The 18,077-nt window shown below is 44.9% G+C and overlaps 1 protein-coding gene across 1 annotated transcript in view; it reads left to right on the top strand.

Annotated features, from left to right (window-relative positions):
• CAMTA2 (calmodulin binding transcription activator 2) overlaps positions 1-18,077 on the top strand; it is a 177,413-nt gene that overhangs the window by 50,801 nt on the left and 108,535 nt on the right. The window contains 1 exon segment of the mRNA XM_030187287.1: positions 10,181-10,334. Coding sequence (XP_030043147.1) covers positions 10,181-10,334 — 154 coding nt within the window.

Below are 18,077 nucleotides of genomic sequence, written 5' to 3'. Positions count from 1 at the left end.
GAACGGTTTGTAGCGATTTTAATATGTTCTCTTTACATCTTACACATGCTGCATATCATAAAACAAGCCCACATATCTCGTAAATAAAAAAGTTTTAAATTGCTGTTCTCTCAAGGTGGCAGCAGCAAATGTCTGGACAGTATTGGACAGATTTGTTACAGCTAGAAGCAGTAGTTCTGGCCCCTCTGGATGAGCAAGGGTCTTTTGGATACTCTATTTGCTTTTTTGTACCCAGTAAAGAGGGCACAGCCAATCTGAACCTGGATCTCACATAAGTGAACAAAGTGTTAAGAATTCCAAGCTTTTGGATGGAAATGGCAAGATTAGTGATAGTATCACTCCTGCAGGAAGAATTCCTAATATTCTTGCATCTTACGAAGGCATACTTTCATATTCCTACTTTAGTAGAGCGACAGAGATTCTTTCAGTTTTCAGTTCTAGGAAAGCATTTTCAGTTTTGAGCACTCCCCTTCTGGCTTGCCATAGTGCTGGACCTGGAATCGCTGAACTGGATCCTGGTGATGACAGTTGCTAGCCTAAATGGCTGGGGTGCCTAATGTCTTGATGAAGTAGCTCAAAGTTGCTGATCGAAGATTGAGGCATTGTGGTTAGTAAACCACCTGGAAGCAAGAGCCACATTCCTAGCCCTTCATGCCATCCTGCTGTTAGTTTGAAGTGAAGCAGTCTGAGTGTTGTCAGACAGAGCGACAGCAGTGGCATATGTAAATGGGCAGAGCAGTACCAGGAGTCAGCAGGTCTTGGAAGAGAGAAGGGTGTTCATGAATTGGGCAGAGAGGCTCCTCACTGCTCTGATGGTGGCACACATGGCTAGAGTGGAGAATGTGCAAATGGACTTCTTCAGCAGGCACATTTTGGATCCAGGAGAGTGGAGTCTAGTAGAGTACAGTGCTGGGGAGGATCAGTCATGGATCTTTTGGCGCGTCAGAGAATGTCAAGGTTCCCTGATTCTTCAGCCCTTGCTCCTTGGAGGGAGCACTGGTCAGCAGGCCTAGATACTCTAGTACAGCCATGGCTGTGGGACGGAATGTTATATATGTTCCTCCATGCCTTTGCATAGGCAGAATGGTCCAGAAAGTGGACTGTCATTTAGGTTTGGTTGCCCTACTGGCTAGGAATTATTATGAAAGGGATGGTGAATAAGTCCAAAAATATTATAATGCCTCATATCACTCCATGGTGCACTCTCACTTTGAGTATTGCGTTCAGTTCTGGTTGCCATCTCTCAATAAAGATACAGCGGAATTAGAAAAGGTTCAAAGAAGAGCGACCAAATTGAGGAAAGGCTAAAGAGGTTAGGGCTCTTCAGCTTGAAAATGAGACGGATGAGGGGAGATATTGAGGTCTATAAAACCTTGAGTGGTGTAGAATGAGTAGAAGTGAATTGATTTCTTACTTGTTCCAAAAGTACAAACACTGAAGGAAGTTACATGGAAATACTTTTAAAACAAATAGGAGGAAATTTTTTTTTCACTCAATGAATTATGCTCTGGAATTCTTTGCTGGACGATGTAGTATCAGCAGTTAGTGTATCTGGGTTTAAAAAGGGTTTGGACAAGTTCTTATAGTCTGCTATTGAGGCAGAGATGGGGAAGCAACTTCTTGTCCTGGGATTGGTAGCATGGAATGTTGCTACTATTTGGGTTTCTGCTAGGTACTTGTGACCTGGCATGGCCACTGTTGGAAACAGGATACTGGGCTAGATGGACCATTGGTCTGACCCAGTAGGGTATTCTTAAGTTATTGTGGCTCCAGATTGGCTAGGGAGGCCTTTATACAGGACCTTGTGAGATTAAAGATAGGAAAGCACTTAGTGTTTCCTGGTGGGAAGGCCCTCCTGGTTCAGAGACAAAATGTATGTCCATTCTATCTTACGGCAGAGTCAGGTTGAAAAGCAGAGGTTATTCTGATCAGGTTATAGATACTCTTACTGTCTAGGAAAACCTCACCGTCCCTAGTTTATGTCCAGGTCTGTTGAATCTTTTAAACATGGTTCAAGGAAAGACAGCTTGTTTCCTTGTGCTCTTCTATGTGTGAGATTTTGGACTTTCTATAGGATGGCTTGGACAAAGGCTTGGCCATGGCTTCCCTGAAGGTACAAATAGCAGCCTTGGCGTGAGTATAGAGTTGATTTAAGGTCATTTGAATGTGTCTTGGTTTTTGAAGGAAGTTGAGACTCCTTCGGAGTCTGATGGTTCTGACCTGGTATTTGAACCTAGTGTTTTCCATGTTGGTAAGGCACCCTTTGAGCTTTTCAGGAAGGTGTCCAACAAAGATCTTACTCTGAAGATGGTGTTTTTCATGGACATCTGCTTGGCTAGAAGGGTTTTGGAGTTGCACGCTCTCTCACCTCGGGAACCTTTCCTGGTGATGTCTCATGATCAAGTAGTTCTGCTTCTGTTTCTTTCCTTTTTGTCTATGGAGGTGTTTCCCTTCCATGTTAACCAGACAATTATGCTTTTATAGTATTTAGAGAAGCGGGAGATTTGGAAGATGTGAGACAATTGTGTTGTTTGGTTGTTCAGAGATCCTTGTGGTGTTACCTGAAAAAAACTGAAGAATGTTGATGCTCGGAACACTTGTTTGTGCTGTTCAGAGGAATTGGGAAGGGAAGCAATCTCTAAGGCAGTGGTGGCCTGATGAGCAAGAGTCCAACAGGCAGGCGCAGCACTGATGGCACAGAGAAACACATTTCACATTTAGATGTTATTTAATATACTGCAGATAACAAAAGTAGCTAAGCAGTGTGTGGGGGTGGGCATTACATCTAAAATACTAATGGGGAGGGAATGTGAAAACTACTAGAGCAGCAGTGGTGCAAATATTGATAATGGATCACATTTATCTAAGTAGAAATAATGTAATTTGCAGAAGCTTTTTTCTCGCCACAGACAGAATCCCCCTTGTAGTGACATACAATCCAGAGCTGGAAAAACTGAGGAAAATCATAAGAGATCTACAACCTATACTCCAGGAGGATGAATTACTGAAAGAGATATTCCCATCCCCACCAGTACTGGCCTTCCGACAGCCACCCAACTTAAAACACAAGCTAATCAGAAGTAAACTTCCATCACAGACTGAAAAGGAACAGAAGGGCACACTTCCCTGTAATTTATCCAGTTGCAAACTATGCCAAAACATTTCACAGGACCCCACAGTCATCCACAAAGGAAAGATATTCAACATAAAGGAATCTTTCACTTGCTCATCTTCCAATGTGGTATATATCATTCAGTGTAAAAAATGTAACGAAGGATGCTATATTGGAGAAACAGACCAGATGCTTAAGACAAGATTCAATTTACATAGACATCACATGAACAATACGGGTGCCAGTAGGGCTCCCACCCCTGTTGGTCAGCATTTTACAGGACCAGGACACTGTACCAGTGACTTCACAGTGAGAATCCTGAAAGGTAACTTTAAAACCATACAAGAACGTAAGACCTTTGAAGTCAGAATGATTGAATATTTTAACACCCAACAGAAAGGACTTAACAAGGATCTGGGGTTCCTAGCCCATTATAAACCATAAAGCTGTATTTCTCTGTTGATCACCCCACCCCTCACCTATCCACACCCATCCTGTTAGAATATCAATGATATGCTTTGATGTCCCCATGCATACCTCCTACCCACTCCCATCCTCCCACCCTGTCAGACTGTCATAGTAATGCTTGAATGTTTTCACTTATATACACTGTCAGCTAGCACGTTTGCTTATTTCCGATCTGAGGAAGAAGGGCAACCTTCGAAAGCTAATGAAGAAATGTATTAAGTTATGTCCAATAAAAAAGGTATCATCTTATTTTCTTTTCATAGTAACATAGTAACATAGTAGATGACGGCAGAAAAAGACCTGCACGGTCCATCTAGTCTGCCCACGATAACTCATATGTGTATACCTTACCTTGATTTGTACCTGTCTTTTCCAGGGCACAGCCGTATAAATCTGTGCAGCAGTATTTCCCATCTCCCAACCACCAGTCCCTCCTCCCATCACCGGCTCCGGCACAGACCCCGTATAAAAAGTCTGCCCTCCCCCATCCTAGCCTCTCAACCACCAACCCCTCTTCCCCCTGCCTCCCAATTTCAGTTAAGCTTCTGTGGATCCATTCCTTCTGCACAGGATTCCTTTATGCCTGTCCCACGCATGCTTGAATTCCGTTACCGTTTTCATCTCCACCACCTCCCGCGGGAGGGCATTCCAAGCGTTCACCACCCTCTCCGTGAAGAAATACTTCCTGACATCTTTCCTGAGTCTGCCCCCCTTCAATCTCATTTCATGTCCTCTCGTTCTACCGCCTTCCCATCTCCGGAAAAGATTCGTTTGCGGATTAATACCTTTCAAATATTTGAACGTCTGTATCATATCACCCCTGTTCCTCCTTTCCTCCAGAGTATACATGTTCAGGTCAGCAAGCCTCTCTTCATACGTCTTGGAACGCAACTCCCATACCATCCTCGTAGCTTTTCTTTGCACCGCTTCCATTTTTTTAACATCCTTCGCAAGGTACGGCCTCCAAAACTGAACACAATACTCCAGGTGGGGCCTCACCAACGTCTTATACAGGGGCATTAAAACCTCCTTTTTTCTGCTGGTCACACCTCTCTCTATACAGCCTAGCAACCTTCTCGCTACGGCCACCGCCTTGTCGCACTGTTTCATCGCCTTCAGGTCCTCAGATACTATCACCCCAAGATCCCTCTCCCCGTCCGTGTCTATCAGGCTCTCCCCACCTAACACATACGCCTCCCTTGGATTTCTACTCCCTAAGTGCATCACTTTGCATTTCTTCGCATTGAATTTTAATTGCCAAACGTTAGACCATTTTTCCAGCTTCTTCAGATCTTTTTTCATGTTTTCCACTCCCTCTGGGGTGTCCACTCTGTTGCAAATCTTGGTGTCATCCGCAAAAAGGCAAACTTTACCTTGTAACTCTTCGGCAATGTCACTCACAAATATATTGAACAGAATGGGCCCCAGCACCGATCCCTGAGGCACTCCACTACTCACCTTTCCCTCCTCCGAGCGAACTCCATTTACCACCACCCTCTGGCGTCTGCCCGTCAACCAGTTCCTAATCCAGTTTACCACTTCGGGTCCTATCTTCAGCCCTTCTAGTTTATTCAAGAGCCTCCTGTGGGGAACCGTGTCAAAAGCCTTGCTGAAATCTAAGTAGATGACGTCCATAGCCCGTCCTTGATTTAATTCTCCTGTCACCCAGTCAAAGAATTCAATGAGATTCGTTTGGCACGACTTCCCTTTGGTGAAACCATGTTGTCTTGGATCTTGCAACTTATTGGCTTCCAGGAAATTCACTATCCTTTCCTTCAGCATGGCTTCCATTACTTTTCCAATAACCGAAGTGAGGCTTACCGGCCTGTAGTTTCCAGCTTCTTCCCTATCCCCACTTTTGTGAAGAGGGACCACCTCCGCCGTTCTCCAATCCCTCGGAACCTCTCCCGTCTCCAAGGATTTATTAAACAAATCTTTAAGAGGACCCGCCAGAACCTCTCTGAGTTCCCTCAGTATTCTGGGGTGGATCCTGTCCGGCCCCATGGCTTTGTCCACATTTAGCTTTCCAAGTTGTTCATATACACTCTCTTCCGTGAACGGTGCTTTATCCAGTTCATTTTCAGGTGTACTTTTGCCAGTCCCTCTCGGTCCTTCCCCAGGATTTTCTTCAGTAAAAACAGAACAAAAGTATCTATTTAGCAAATTGGCTTTTTCTTCATCATTTTCTACATAGCGTTTTGCTGTATCTTTTAGTCTTACAATCCCCTTTTTAGTCTTTCTCCTTTCACTAATATACCTGAAGAAGTTTTTGTCTCCCCTCCGTACATTTCTAGCCATTTGTTCTTCCGCTTGCGCCTTCGCCAGACGTACCTCTCTCTTGGCTTCTTTCAGTTTCATCCGGTATTCCTCCCCGTGTTCCTCTACTTGAGATTTTTTGTATTTCTGGAACGCTAACTCTTTAGCCTTTATTTTCTCAGCCACTTGCTTTGAAAACCATATTGGTTTCCTTTTTCTCTTGCTTTTATTTACCCTCCTTACATAAAGGTCTGTGGCCCTGTTTATTACTTCTTTTAGCCTGGACCACTGTCCTTCCACTTCTCGTATGTCCTCCCAGCCCCTCAGCTCCTTCCTTAGGTATTCTTCCATTTTGTTAAAGTCAGCTCGCTTGAAATCCAGGACTTTGAGTTTAGAGTGGCTGCCATCCACATGAGCCGTTATATCAAAACAAACCGTTTGATGGTCACTGTTTCCCAGGTGTGCAGCCACTCGGACATTTGACACACTATCCCCATTCGTGAGCACCAGATCCAACGTGGCTCCCTCCCTCGTGGGTTCGTTCACCATTTGTCTGAGCTGAGCACTTTGGAAAGCATCCACAATCTCTCTACTTCTTTCTGATTTTGCAGACGGAACCTTCCAATCTACATCCGGCAGATTAAAATCTCCCAACAACAGCACCTCTCTTTTCTTCCCCAACTTTTGAATATCAGCGATCAGATCTTTATCTAGTTCTTCCAAATGTGTCGGGGGTCTATAGACAACACCCACGTGGACCAAGGTTCTATCCTCTCTTTCTAAGGTGATCCATATCGCTTCTTCCTTTCCCCACTTCCCTGTCATTTCAGTTGCTGCGATATCATCTCTCACATACAGAGCTACTCCTCCACCTTTACGTCCCTCCCTATCCTTCCTAAAAAGGTTATAGCCTGGTATGTTTACATCCCATTCATGGGAACCATGGAGCCATGTCTCTGTGACTGCAACTATGTCCAAGTCAGTCTCCAACATCAGGGCTTGAAGGTCATGAATTTTATTGCTTAGACTGTGAGCATTTGTGGTCATTGCTTTCCAACTACATTTCCTAGTATGTGTTTTGGGTTTAGTGAATTGTGAGTGTCTTTTCTCTTTGGGTACCTTCTCTTCTTTTTGTTGCCTCTTCCTTGCTTTTTCTGCTTCAATTTTAGTTTCAGGAACATCACAGTGCTGTAGTGGAGCAAAAGAATTTTGTAGTGGCAACACTTGTGCGGGTGGATGCTTCTGTGTCACATGACTAATTCTGCCTGAGCCTACTGTGAGCCATCTGTTCCTTTGTGGTTTTATTCTCTGAGGCAGTGGTGAGAAGTTATGATTCTGCAAAGTCCTATAAGTTGGTTTAATTGTATCTAATTCTTGCATTACTTTATAGAGCTCTTGTTTTAAAGTAGATATCTGAAGACAGATAGGACAAGCTTTAAGTTTCCAGATGATTTGCCTTGAAACTAAAGCAGCACAATTATTGCAGAGAATAAAAGTCATCCTGATTGGTTGAAATGGGTATGAACAGGTGTACTATGTTGGAGTAATAGCCTGCAAGACTGCCTGTGTATGACTGAGGAGTAAAGTTAATGAGGATTTGGTTTGTCTATAAAGGTGTAGAAAACCCTGGGGGGGGGTGGGTTGTGGGGGGGGGGGGGGGGATTATAAGTCCCAATGGGTCAGCTTAAGTGCTGCTATCAAGGGAATTCTGTAGCTTAATGGACCCAAATGGTAGTGTCTGATCAAGGACCTTACAGTTTATTAAACTTTTAAAACTACCCTAGATATTAATAACTTTCTTTTTGAATAAATCTAGATATTGCCAATAATTCTAGCAGTTTCAGCTATGTAAAAATGCCCCTCCCCTTTATCAGAGCTTGGCAGGAACAGAAAGAAAGCAAGAAAGACAGAAAGAGGTTTCCCAGTGCTAATTAAATTGATTAAGCAACAAGCCTTAAAAATTTAGGACAAAATATCAGGTAGTTTCTCACCTAAGCCAGCCAATTTGAGAAGTATGGGATTTAGGGGTCAGAATAAACCTGTCCTTTTTGCAGGAGCTTGGTTCTTCAGTCCCAGTACCTAAGCCAGCCAATTTGAGAAGTATGGGATTTAGGGGTCAGAATAAACCTGTCCTTTTTGCAGGAGCTTGGTTCTTCAGTCCCAGTACCTAAGCCAGCCAATTTGAGAAGTATGGGATTTAGGGGTCAGAATAAACCTGTCCTTTTTGCAGGAGCTTGGTTCTTCAGTCCCAGTACCTAAGCCAGCCAATTTGAGAAGTATGGGATTTAGGGGTCAGAATAAACCTGTCCTTTTTGCAGGAGCTTGGTTCTTCAGTCCCAGTACCTGTACATGTTTTATTTTGTTTGATTTCTATTGATAACCTTAAGAGTGGACTAACACGGCTACCACACTCCTCTACTTAAGCATGGCTATTGAAAGGGCAAGGTTGTGCAAGAGAGATTATTCTTAACTCTTCACTTCTCAAGTTGTAAAAGCCTGAAGTATAAATCAATATACGCGTTGGGTTTCTCTTACATATGCACACAGCTGTGGAATTCTCTACCAAAACACCTGAATAATCATCTAGAATTCCGAAAAAAACCTAAAAACTCACCTGTTCAAGAAGGCGTACCCCACAGTATCTGACATAAACACAGAATAATGAAATATGGCATTTTAATCAGGAAACGGACAGTTTTCAACCCCGACGCATGATCACACCCTAATATTTTGTTTGAATCACCCCAACCTATTTACTGATACTTCTTTACTGTACTTGTCACTGTAATGGTACTCCTATACTGTATTTGTTCACACCGGAGTCTGTAACCACCTCTCCGGAACTATGTAAGCCACTTTGAGCCTACTAATAAGTGGGAAAAGGTGGGATACAAATGTAACAAACGTGACAGAGACTTTCCATTCCTGAGGGGTAATGCAGAAAACTTTCTGCATAGTTACTACGGGTTTAACATTGTTTTACCATGGGCTAGCAATGCAGGGCTTAACTTGTGTGGAAACCGAGACCACACACCACATTAAAATGAATATAAATGTTGTGATTAACCATTCCACAGAAAAATAAAAATTTGTCCACGTAGGCAGCCTAGAGGGGTTGGTTGAGTGGAGTGGGTATGTACCCGTGCCCCCTCTCCCCCCCACAACTTGACCACCCTGCCACGGATACCTTTATGCATCAGCCCCCTCTTTCTGCCCTGTTCAGATGACGCCCCAACCCCCCCCCCCCAAACTTCATATACCTTTAGGGGTCCTCCTCCCTCACCGTGACACAACTGCCCCTTCCCTGACTAAAGAAAAATTTAAATGCCTGGTATCTAGTAGCACCCCCTCCCCAGTCACACCTTAAGAGGCAGGAGGCTTGCCTACTCACTCCTACCTCCAGTACCACCATCTTCAAAAATGGCAGTGCCCTATCCTGCTGGAGATCCACTTGGTTGGGTCAGTCTATCATATAAGGGAAAAGTTCCCTTATTTTTGAAAATGATGGCACCAGAGGCAGGAACGAGTAGACATCATTCTTGCCTCTTAAGGTACGATGGGGGGGGGGGGGGGGGGGGAGGGGATACCTGGGGGAAAAGGTTAGGTGGGTAGGAGGGTGCCTCTAGACTCCAGGGAGTGGGGGGGGGGGGGTTGGGTTGGGGAGGGGCCAGTTGGGTGGGGAGTTGGAGAAGGGAAGAGAGGTCATGTTGGGTGGGCTTTTTTTCTTAAGTGGGGGGAAGGGTCAGCAGGGTTGGAGTAGCAGCTAGTCATCAGGAATTGGGGGTTCAGGGATGGAGGAAGGAATGGAGGGTGGCTGATGCAGATGCCAATGGCTTGGCACTATAGTGTGTATTTGTTTTTACTGTCACCCTTCCTTTCAGTGCCTGAACCATTCACCGCTCAGGCACTGAGAGGAAAGGTAACTTTTTGCACTGAGCTGCTTATAGCATGCCACAGTAGTTTTGCAGCAGTAGTTTCACAGAAGGGCCGTATCAGCCCCCTGGTGCCATAAGTTTTCATATAAGGACATTTCCTTCTACATAGCTCTGAAATGCTACTTCCTGTTGTCGTCATCTACATCAAACACTGCATTATCTCTGTAGCTGAAGGGGGACACATTTGGCTGTAAACCTATCTTGCCACTCTAGGGACTGATTAACTTCTACCTTTCCTAATCTCAGAGCCATTAACCACCTCTAATGGCCACATACAAAAAGATTAACCAGTAAAATGGTAGTGGTTTGCTAGGAGGTCTGTGAGAAGACATATATGAATGGATGCTTCCTGTGCTGTTTCCACTACAGCAGCAGACTTGCATACTGAAGCTCTTTATTTCTTCTGCAGAATCCCGATATAGTATTGGTCCACTATCTGAATGTACCAGCCATGGAGGACTGTGGGAAGATCTGTGGCCCCATCTTGTGCTCCATTAACAGTGACAGGAAAGAATGGCTGAAGTGGTCCAAGGATGAGCTCATCAACCAGCTGAAACCCATGTGTAAGAGAATCTATGTGATTGATAACTCAAAGAGCCCTAATATTGCTGACAGTCCTAAAACTGACCTACAGCAGATAGTCATGGGAGTTGATCTACAGACTGGTGATAAAGCAGAGATGTACCATGGGGTTTACTATTGTGTGTGAGGACAGGGTGTTTCGTTCCATCAGTTATTGTACTTTTAGGGCAGGGCTGGTAGTGGTTTTAGTGGTTATTATCCTTAGGCATACAACAGTAAGTGAATTACAGGGTTTTTGTTGACAACTAGGACAAAATCAGCCACACAATTGGGTGACATCATCTGATAGTGCCAACATAAACTGTAAGAGCTCAGAAAAACAAAGGACTTCCCCTGCGAGCCCTAATGACAGCTTCATACACTCATTCTAGGCTCAGATGACAGCATCCTTAACTGTACTACGGTAAGATGTGACCCAGGGCCAGAAAATACAGGTCTTATAAATAGCAGTTCTGTTCTTAGGTATTTAATAAATATAGGTGTTCTTTGAGATTTAAAAAATCTGTGTTTATGAATATTTTTGTGCCACAGATACAGTGGTGGAAATAAGTATTTGATCCCTTGCTGATTTTGTAAGTTTGCCCACTGACAAAGACATGAGCAGCCCATAATTGAAGGGTAGGTTATTGGTAACAGTGAGAGATAGCACATCACAAATTAAATCCAGAAAATCACATTGTGGAAAGTATATGAATTTATTTGCATTCTGCAGAGGGAAATAAGTATTTAATCCCTCTGGCAAACAAGACCTAATACTTGGTGGCAAAACCCTTGTTGGCAAGCACAGCGGTCAGACGTCTTCTGTAGTTGATGATGAGGTTTGCACACATGTCAGGAGGAATTTTGGTCCACTCCTCTTTGCAGATCATCTCTAAATCATTAAGAGTTCTGGGCTGTCGCTTGGCAACTCGCAGCTTCAGCTCCCTCCATAAGTTTTCAATGGGATTAAGGTCTGGTGACTGGCTAGGCCACTCCATGACCCTAATGTGCTTCTTCCTGAGCCACTCCTTTGTTGCCTTGGCTGTATGTTTTGGGTCATTGTCGTGCTGGAAGACCCAGCCACGACCCATTTTTAAGGCCCTGGCGGAGGGAAGGAGGTTGTCACTCAGAATTGTACGGTACATGGCCCCATCCATTCTCCCATTGATGCGGTGAAGTAGTCCTGTACCCTTAGCAGAGAAACACCCCCAAAACATAACATTTCCACCTCCATGCTTGACAGTGGGGACGGTGTTCTTTGGGTCATAGGCAGCATTTCTCTTCCTCCAAACACGGCGAGTTGAGTTCATGCCAAAGAGCTCAATTTTTGTCTCATCTGACCACAGCACCTTCTCCCAATCACTCTCGGCATCATCCAGGTGTTCACTGGCAAACTTTAGACGGGCCGTCACATGTGCCTTCCGGAGCAGGGGGACCTTGCGGGCACTGCAGGATTGCAATCCGTTATGTCGTAATGTGTTACCAATGGTTTTCGTGGTGACAGTGGTCCCAGCTGCCTTGAGATCATTGACAAGTTCCCCCCTTGTAGTTGTAGGCTGATTTCTAACCTTCCTCATGATCAAGGATACCCCACGAGGTGAGATTTTGCGTGGAGCCCCAGATCTTCGTCGATTGACAGTCATTTTGTACTTCTTCCATTTTCTTACTATGGCACCAACAGTTGTCTCCTTCTCGCCCAGCGTCTTACTGATGGTTTTGTAGCCCATTCCAGCCTTGTGCAGGTGTATGATCTTGTCCCTGACATCCTTAGACAGCTCCTTGCTCTTGGCCATTTTGTAGAGGTTAGAGTCTGACTGATTCACTGAGTCTGTGGACAGGTGTCTTTCATACAGGTGACCATTGCCGACAGCTGTCTGTCATGCAGGTAACGAGTTGATTTGGAGCATCTACCTGGTCTGTAGGGGCCAGATCTCTTACTGGTTGGTGGGGGATCAAATACTTATTTCCCTCTGCAGAATGCAAATAAATTCATATACTTTCCACAATGTGATTTTCCGGATTTAATTTGTGATGTGCTATCTCTCACTGTTACCAATAACCTACCCTTCAATTATGGGCTGCCCATGTCTTTGTCAGTGGGCAAACTTACAAAATCAGCAAGGGATCAAATACTTATTTCCACCACTGTACCATTGCAGGATACCTTTTTCAGTGGAATCAAATATGCACTTTCGTGTCACTTAGGAGTCAGCACAGAAAAGGGATAAAAACTGAGTGGATGTTCACGACAAACCAGGGGAGGGGTGATAAAGTACTAGGGGAAATGACTGTTTCCCCACACTTGCCTCCCTCTTTAAAAACTCTCAATCTGCCATCCCCGTCCACTTTTTGCCCAGACTATGGCTGACTTCTTGCATGAAGAGATAAAGAAGATTAATCATGAATTCTCCATGCACCTCTCCTTCTGTCTCCGGCTAAAGTTTCATGTTGCTTTTCTGAAATCATAAAGGAGGAAACTACCCTTCTCCTTTAAATGCACTATTTTTTCCTCAGACCCAACTCTCCATTCTTCCTCTATTTCAGTCACCCTTTTCATCTGTTACATTGTCAATCAATTTCTTTCTTGTGATTACACCATGAATTAAGGTCCACCAAGCCCAGCATCCTGTTTACATATCAACCCACCAACTAACCAGCAGACCTGAGCAATACAAAAATACAGTGTGTGAAACATGGAGGGGGAGGCCAACTCCAAAGCCATCAGAAACCTCACAGTCTTCCCATGTGGGTACTGGGCTAGTCTAGCAGGACTGAAGGAAAGGAAATTATCAGTTAGGACCAAATTTCACCTCCCTCTCCCCCCCCCCCCCCCAAACCACCCAGGACAAGCAGGACAAAGTTTCTCACATGTGGGTGTCATCCCCCGACGGATCCCTGGTGTGGATGCTGCCCAGCATTCTACATCTAGAAGCCTTTAGTAGGCAGGCCCTCTCATGCATGTTTGCATGAGTGCTTTCCTATCTGTCCGAGTCGCGAAAGACCCACAGTTGCACTTTTTCTGCAGAGCTGAGAAGACGGCTTGTCTTTCGCTGGAGTGAGTTCTTGTTCTCTTGTGAGTGTTTTTGCCTTCCTTCCTCTCGGTATGTGTTGAGTAGCATGGGACTTAATTTTTTTTCCTTGTTTTTGTTTCCTTTTCCTCTTAGTTTTCAGCACTTTTTCATTTCTTTCTTTTTTTCGCAGTTCACTGCTGCTTTAGGCTCGAACTTCAGTGAGTTCTTTTTCTGTTGTGAGTGTGAGTGTTTTTGCCTTGCTTCGTTTTGGTATGTGTTGAGTAGCGTGGGACTTTATTTTTTTTTCCTTGTTTTTGTTTCCTTTTCCTCTTAGTTTTCAGCACTTTTCATTTTTTTTTTCGCAGTTTACTGTTGCTTTAGGCCTGAATGTCTGGTCTGGTTTAAAAAAACAAAAACTTTTTTTCACAATTGAACCATTTGATTTTGTTGTGGTCATTTTTCCTGTGCCTGGGGCCTCTGAGGTGTTCCTTCTAAGCTGTGCACATGTGTGTTTGTGCATATGGGTCAGAAAGGGAGGACACATGCCTACAACTACAAACACAAAGTTTTTGCTGGTTTTCTTTATTGTGCATGTAGGCTGTACTGCACACATCAAGTCAGGGATGAAAAGTTACGCACAAAATGTTTTTCATGCAGACATGGGCAAGCAAAAATTAGACCATGGCCCTGACCATAGGTCTTCTAATTGTTCTTTTCCTGTTCAAATGCAGAAGAGAACCCAAAAAAGTACAGAGGACGTATATAAGAGGCTTCTCAACATGCAGAAGACTGACCGCATCAAAGACACCGGGCCTTATGGCTTCTGTTGCTGCACTGAACACTGGAGACGCTTTGGCATTGAGGAGGTCTCCCCCTGCCTCAACATCGGGCGCCAGTAGCATTCATTTAGACTGAGCATCATTGGACCTGACACCTAGGGCTTGTGTGGATTCCACATCGTCCTTGTCGGCACCAAAGCACTTCGATGCGTGGCACTGAGCGAAGGTGAAGAAGTAAAAGCATCAGTCCTCCTCAAAGTACGGTGCCAGGAGCTCTGGAGCACCTGTATTGCCAGTACCTGCAAAGTGTTGGCAGCGGGAGGACTGACATCTTTTCAGACTCTCCACACTAACACCAACCCGTGCCCTGGAAGAGTGGCTCCAGTTCATGTTGCAAGAGGAACTGGGGTGTATCCTGGATCAGCATGCCAAGGCATTGAGGGTGCTTGGTCCAATTCTGTTACCACTACAGCCCGTCTTGGAGATTCATGCCCTGCTTGTTGGGTGTTCATTAATGACAAGCATCATGGCCAGTACCGACCAATGAGGTGCCTCTTTCCAGCACTTTGGGGGCGGAAGCAACCCTTGAGTCTTTTGAGAGGACCAGTACCTCGGTGTTCTTTTCCTGAGCCTAGTTGTCCATCCAGTAGACTGAGGCAGGCACAGACTCAGACTTCCCATGAAAAATATGTTGCTGAGTTAGACTGCTCCTGGGGATCTGAGGCTGAGCGAGAGGACTTCTTGGAGGAGAGATCCCTTAGCCTACCTTCAGACCTCTCTCCACCACAGGCAGAGGAACTTACCTTTATAGGATTTTTGAAAGAAATGGCAGAGGCTGTTCCATTTAAGTTGGAGGTCAAGGATGAGCCCAGGGCTGAGTTGTTGAACGTCTTCGATTATGACTCCCCTCCTAAAGAAGCTGTGACAGTGCCCATTCACAACATCCTTAAAAATGCACATATGAAGAATTGAAATCCCCCCATTCTCTGTGCAGGTTTGTTCGTAAGAAGATAGACTCCAAGTACAGAGTCCTGAAGGCTCCTGGAGTCGAGAAGCTGCAGCTTCCACACCACTCCATAGTGGTAAAATTCCGCTTTCAAAAGAGCCAGAAGCTTGAGGACCCTTGCCTTGGCTCTCCCAGGTAGGGATGCTCACTCTGGAGCCTTTTGGGAAGAAGGTTTTATAGGGCTCAATCATTTGCTGCATCTAATCCTACCAGCTCTACATGAGCATTTACTTGAAATCCTTGATGAGCAGTTGTGGTCAAGTTTGTGAACACACTCCTACTGGAGCAGGCTGCAGGCCTTCGCCAGATAGCCGCAAAGCAGCAGGAGTGGGGAAAACACTTGGCTTGGGCCACTTTTGATACTTTTGATGTGGCATCCAGATTTTCCGCTGTAGGTATCAGCATGCGTAGACTCTCATGGCTGCATGTCTCAGACTTGGAACCAGCTGTTCAGGAAAAGTTGGCAGATGTCCCTTGCCGAGGTGACAACCTTTTGGGAGGACAAGGTGGCTGACTTCATAAAGAACTGATACCATCAAGTCTCTGTCTCTGCCCTCTCTTTCAAGCAGCCTCTATTTGAAGGTTTTCAGGCGAGAGTCAAAAGAGTACCTACTACACTTAAAGTCATAGGTTCACCCCTTCCTCTCGTCCTCAGCAACAGCCCAGCATCTGTTCTCCTGCTGTTGGCAGTATTGGAATAGGAAACCCCAACCCTTAGTCTAAGCAGGGGATGAGCTTTTGACTAGTTTCAGCACAGTATAGCTGAAGTAAAAGTATCCTTTCCAGACGATCTTCTGGTAGGAGGGAGGTTGAATTTTTTTCCAGGAAAGGTGTCCCCTTGTAACCTCATACCGGTGGATCCTGCAAATAGTCCAGGTGGGTTACACCCTCAGTTGGCGTCAACTTCTTCAAAATTGTCCAAGAGTCAAACTTCAGATCTGAGCACCATGAAGTGCTCGCAGAGGAATTCTCTCTTCTAAAGGCCCATGCGGCTGAACCCATTCCACCAGAAGAAAGGAAGGGATTCTATTACAAGTACTTCCTCATGCCCCCCAAAAATGGGGGGATTTTGTACCATCCTAGATGTAAGGACCCTGAACAATTATCTGGTCAAAGAGACAGCTGAGAGATGATATAGTGGTCTAAAATACTGATTGGAGTAGAAATGTGAATTGCTTGCTTACTCTTTCCAAAATTACTAGGATTAGGGGATATGCAATGAAGCTACTAAGTAATAAATTTAGAACAAATCGGAGAATATATTTACTCAATGTGTAATTAAACTCTGGAATTCATTGCCAGAGAATGTGGTAAAAGTAATATAAGTTCCTAAAAGAAAAGTCTATAAGCTATTATTAAGATGGACTTGGGAAAATCTACTACTTTTTTCTAAGATAAGCAGCATAAAATCTGCTTTACTTTTTTGGTATATTGCCAGGTACTTGTGACCTGGATTGTTTGAAACAGGATACTGAGCTTGATCCTTTTATCTGTCGAAATATAGCAACGCTTGTGTTCTTATATTTTATGCTGTCTACTGTGCCAACAATCAGGGGGATATAGGATCCTACCTCCTTGTGTTAGAAAACATTCAAGATGTGGCAGTGGGCCATCAACCATGGCATGGTGCTCAGAGCCACATATCTGGCAGGAAAAGACAACAGTATGGTGGGTAAACTGAGCAGGATGATGTAACTGCACAAGTAGTCTCTCATTATGGGCATTGCCCACAACATCTTCCAAGAGTGGGGCTCTCCCTCAGTGGGTCTCTTTGTCACTTATCTCAACAAGATCCCTCAGTTCTGATCCAGACTCTGGTCACATAGCAGGCTAGCATGGGATGCTTTCCTTGTCAGTTGAGGGAAGGCCTTCTATATGCGTATCCTCCAATCCCTCTCATAGGGAAGACTTTGATGAAACTCGGTGCTCCTCATCATACCTTATTGGCCTAGGCAGATCTGGTTCTCTTTTCTTCTGGAGTTACCCTCCAAAGAACCTTGGACAGTTTTCCAACCCTCATCACCCAGAATGAGAGATCTTCTCTGAATCCCAACCTCCAGTCCCTGGCCCTCACGGCTTGGATGTTGAGAGCGTAGAATTTCCTTCCTTGCAATTGCCTGAGGGTGACACCAGGATCCTGCTGGCTTTCAGGTGTTATATTTTTAAGTGGAGGAGGTTTGCCATCTGGCCCAAGCGGTTGAACCCGTTCCACCAGGGGAAGAAGGACTGGAATTCTATTCCAGGTACTTGTGCAAAAGAAAACAGGGGGAATGCGTCCCATCCTAGACCTAAGGGCCCTGAACAAATTTCTTATCCGAGAAAAGTTCAGGATGGTTTCCCTGGGCACCCTTCTTCTCATGATTCAGGAAAACGATTGGCTATGCTCGCTGGACTTAAAGGATGCTTACACACACACATCTCGATACTTCCTGTGAGCTGGAAGTATCTTTGATTTCGGCTGGGAACACAGCACTTTCAGTACCGTGTACTGCCTTTTGGCCTGGCATCTGCGCCCAGAGTGTTTACCAAATGCCTAGCTGTAGTCGCAGCGTCGCTACGCAAACTGGGAGTGCATGTGTTTCCTTATCTCGACGATTGGCTGGTGAAGAGCACCTCGAAAGAAGGTGCTCTGGAGTCCATTTGAATGACTATTCGGGTGCTAGAGCTACTGGGGTTCGTCATAAATTATCCCAAGTCTGATCTCTGGACAGCCTTTAGTTGTTCGCTTCATGAGAGGTTTGCTTTTGTCAAAGCCCCCTGTCAAACCTCCACCAGTGTCATGGGATCTCAACGTCGTTCTCACCCAGCTGATTTAAGCTCCTTTTGAGCCACTGAATTCCTGCCATCTGAAGTACTTGACCTGGAAGGTCATTTTCTTGGTGGCTGTTACTTCAGCTCGTAGAGTCAGTGAGCTTCAGGCCTTGGTAGTGCACTCACCTTATTTCAAGT

This window comes from Microcaecilia unicolor, chromosome 14 (assembly GCF_901765095.1).
Source record: "Microcaecilia unicolor chromosome 14, aMicUni1.1, whole genome shotgun sequence".
Taxonomy (NCBI): Eukaryota; Metazoa; Chordata; class Amphibia; order Gymnophiona; family Siphonopidae; genus Microcaecilia; species Microcaecilia unicolor.
Note: the sequence above shows the minus strand (reverse complement) of the source record. Positions and strands in the feature narration are given on the sequence as shown.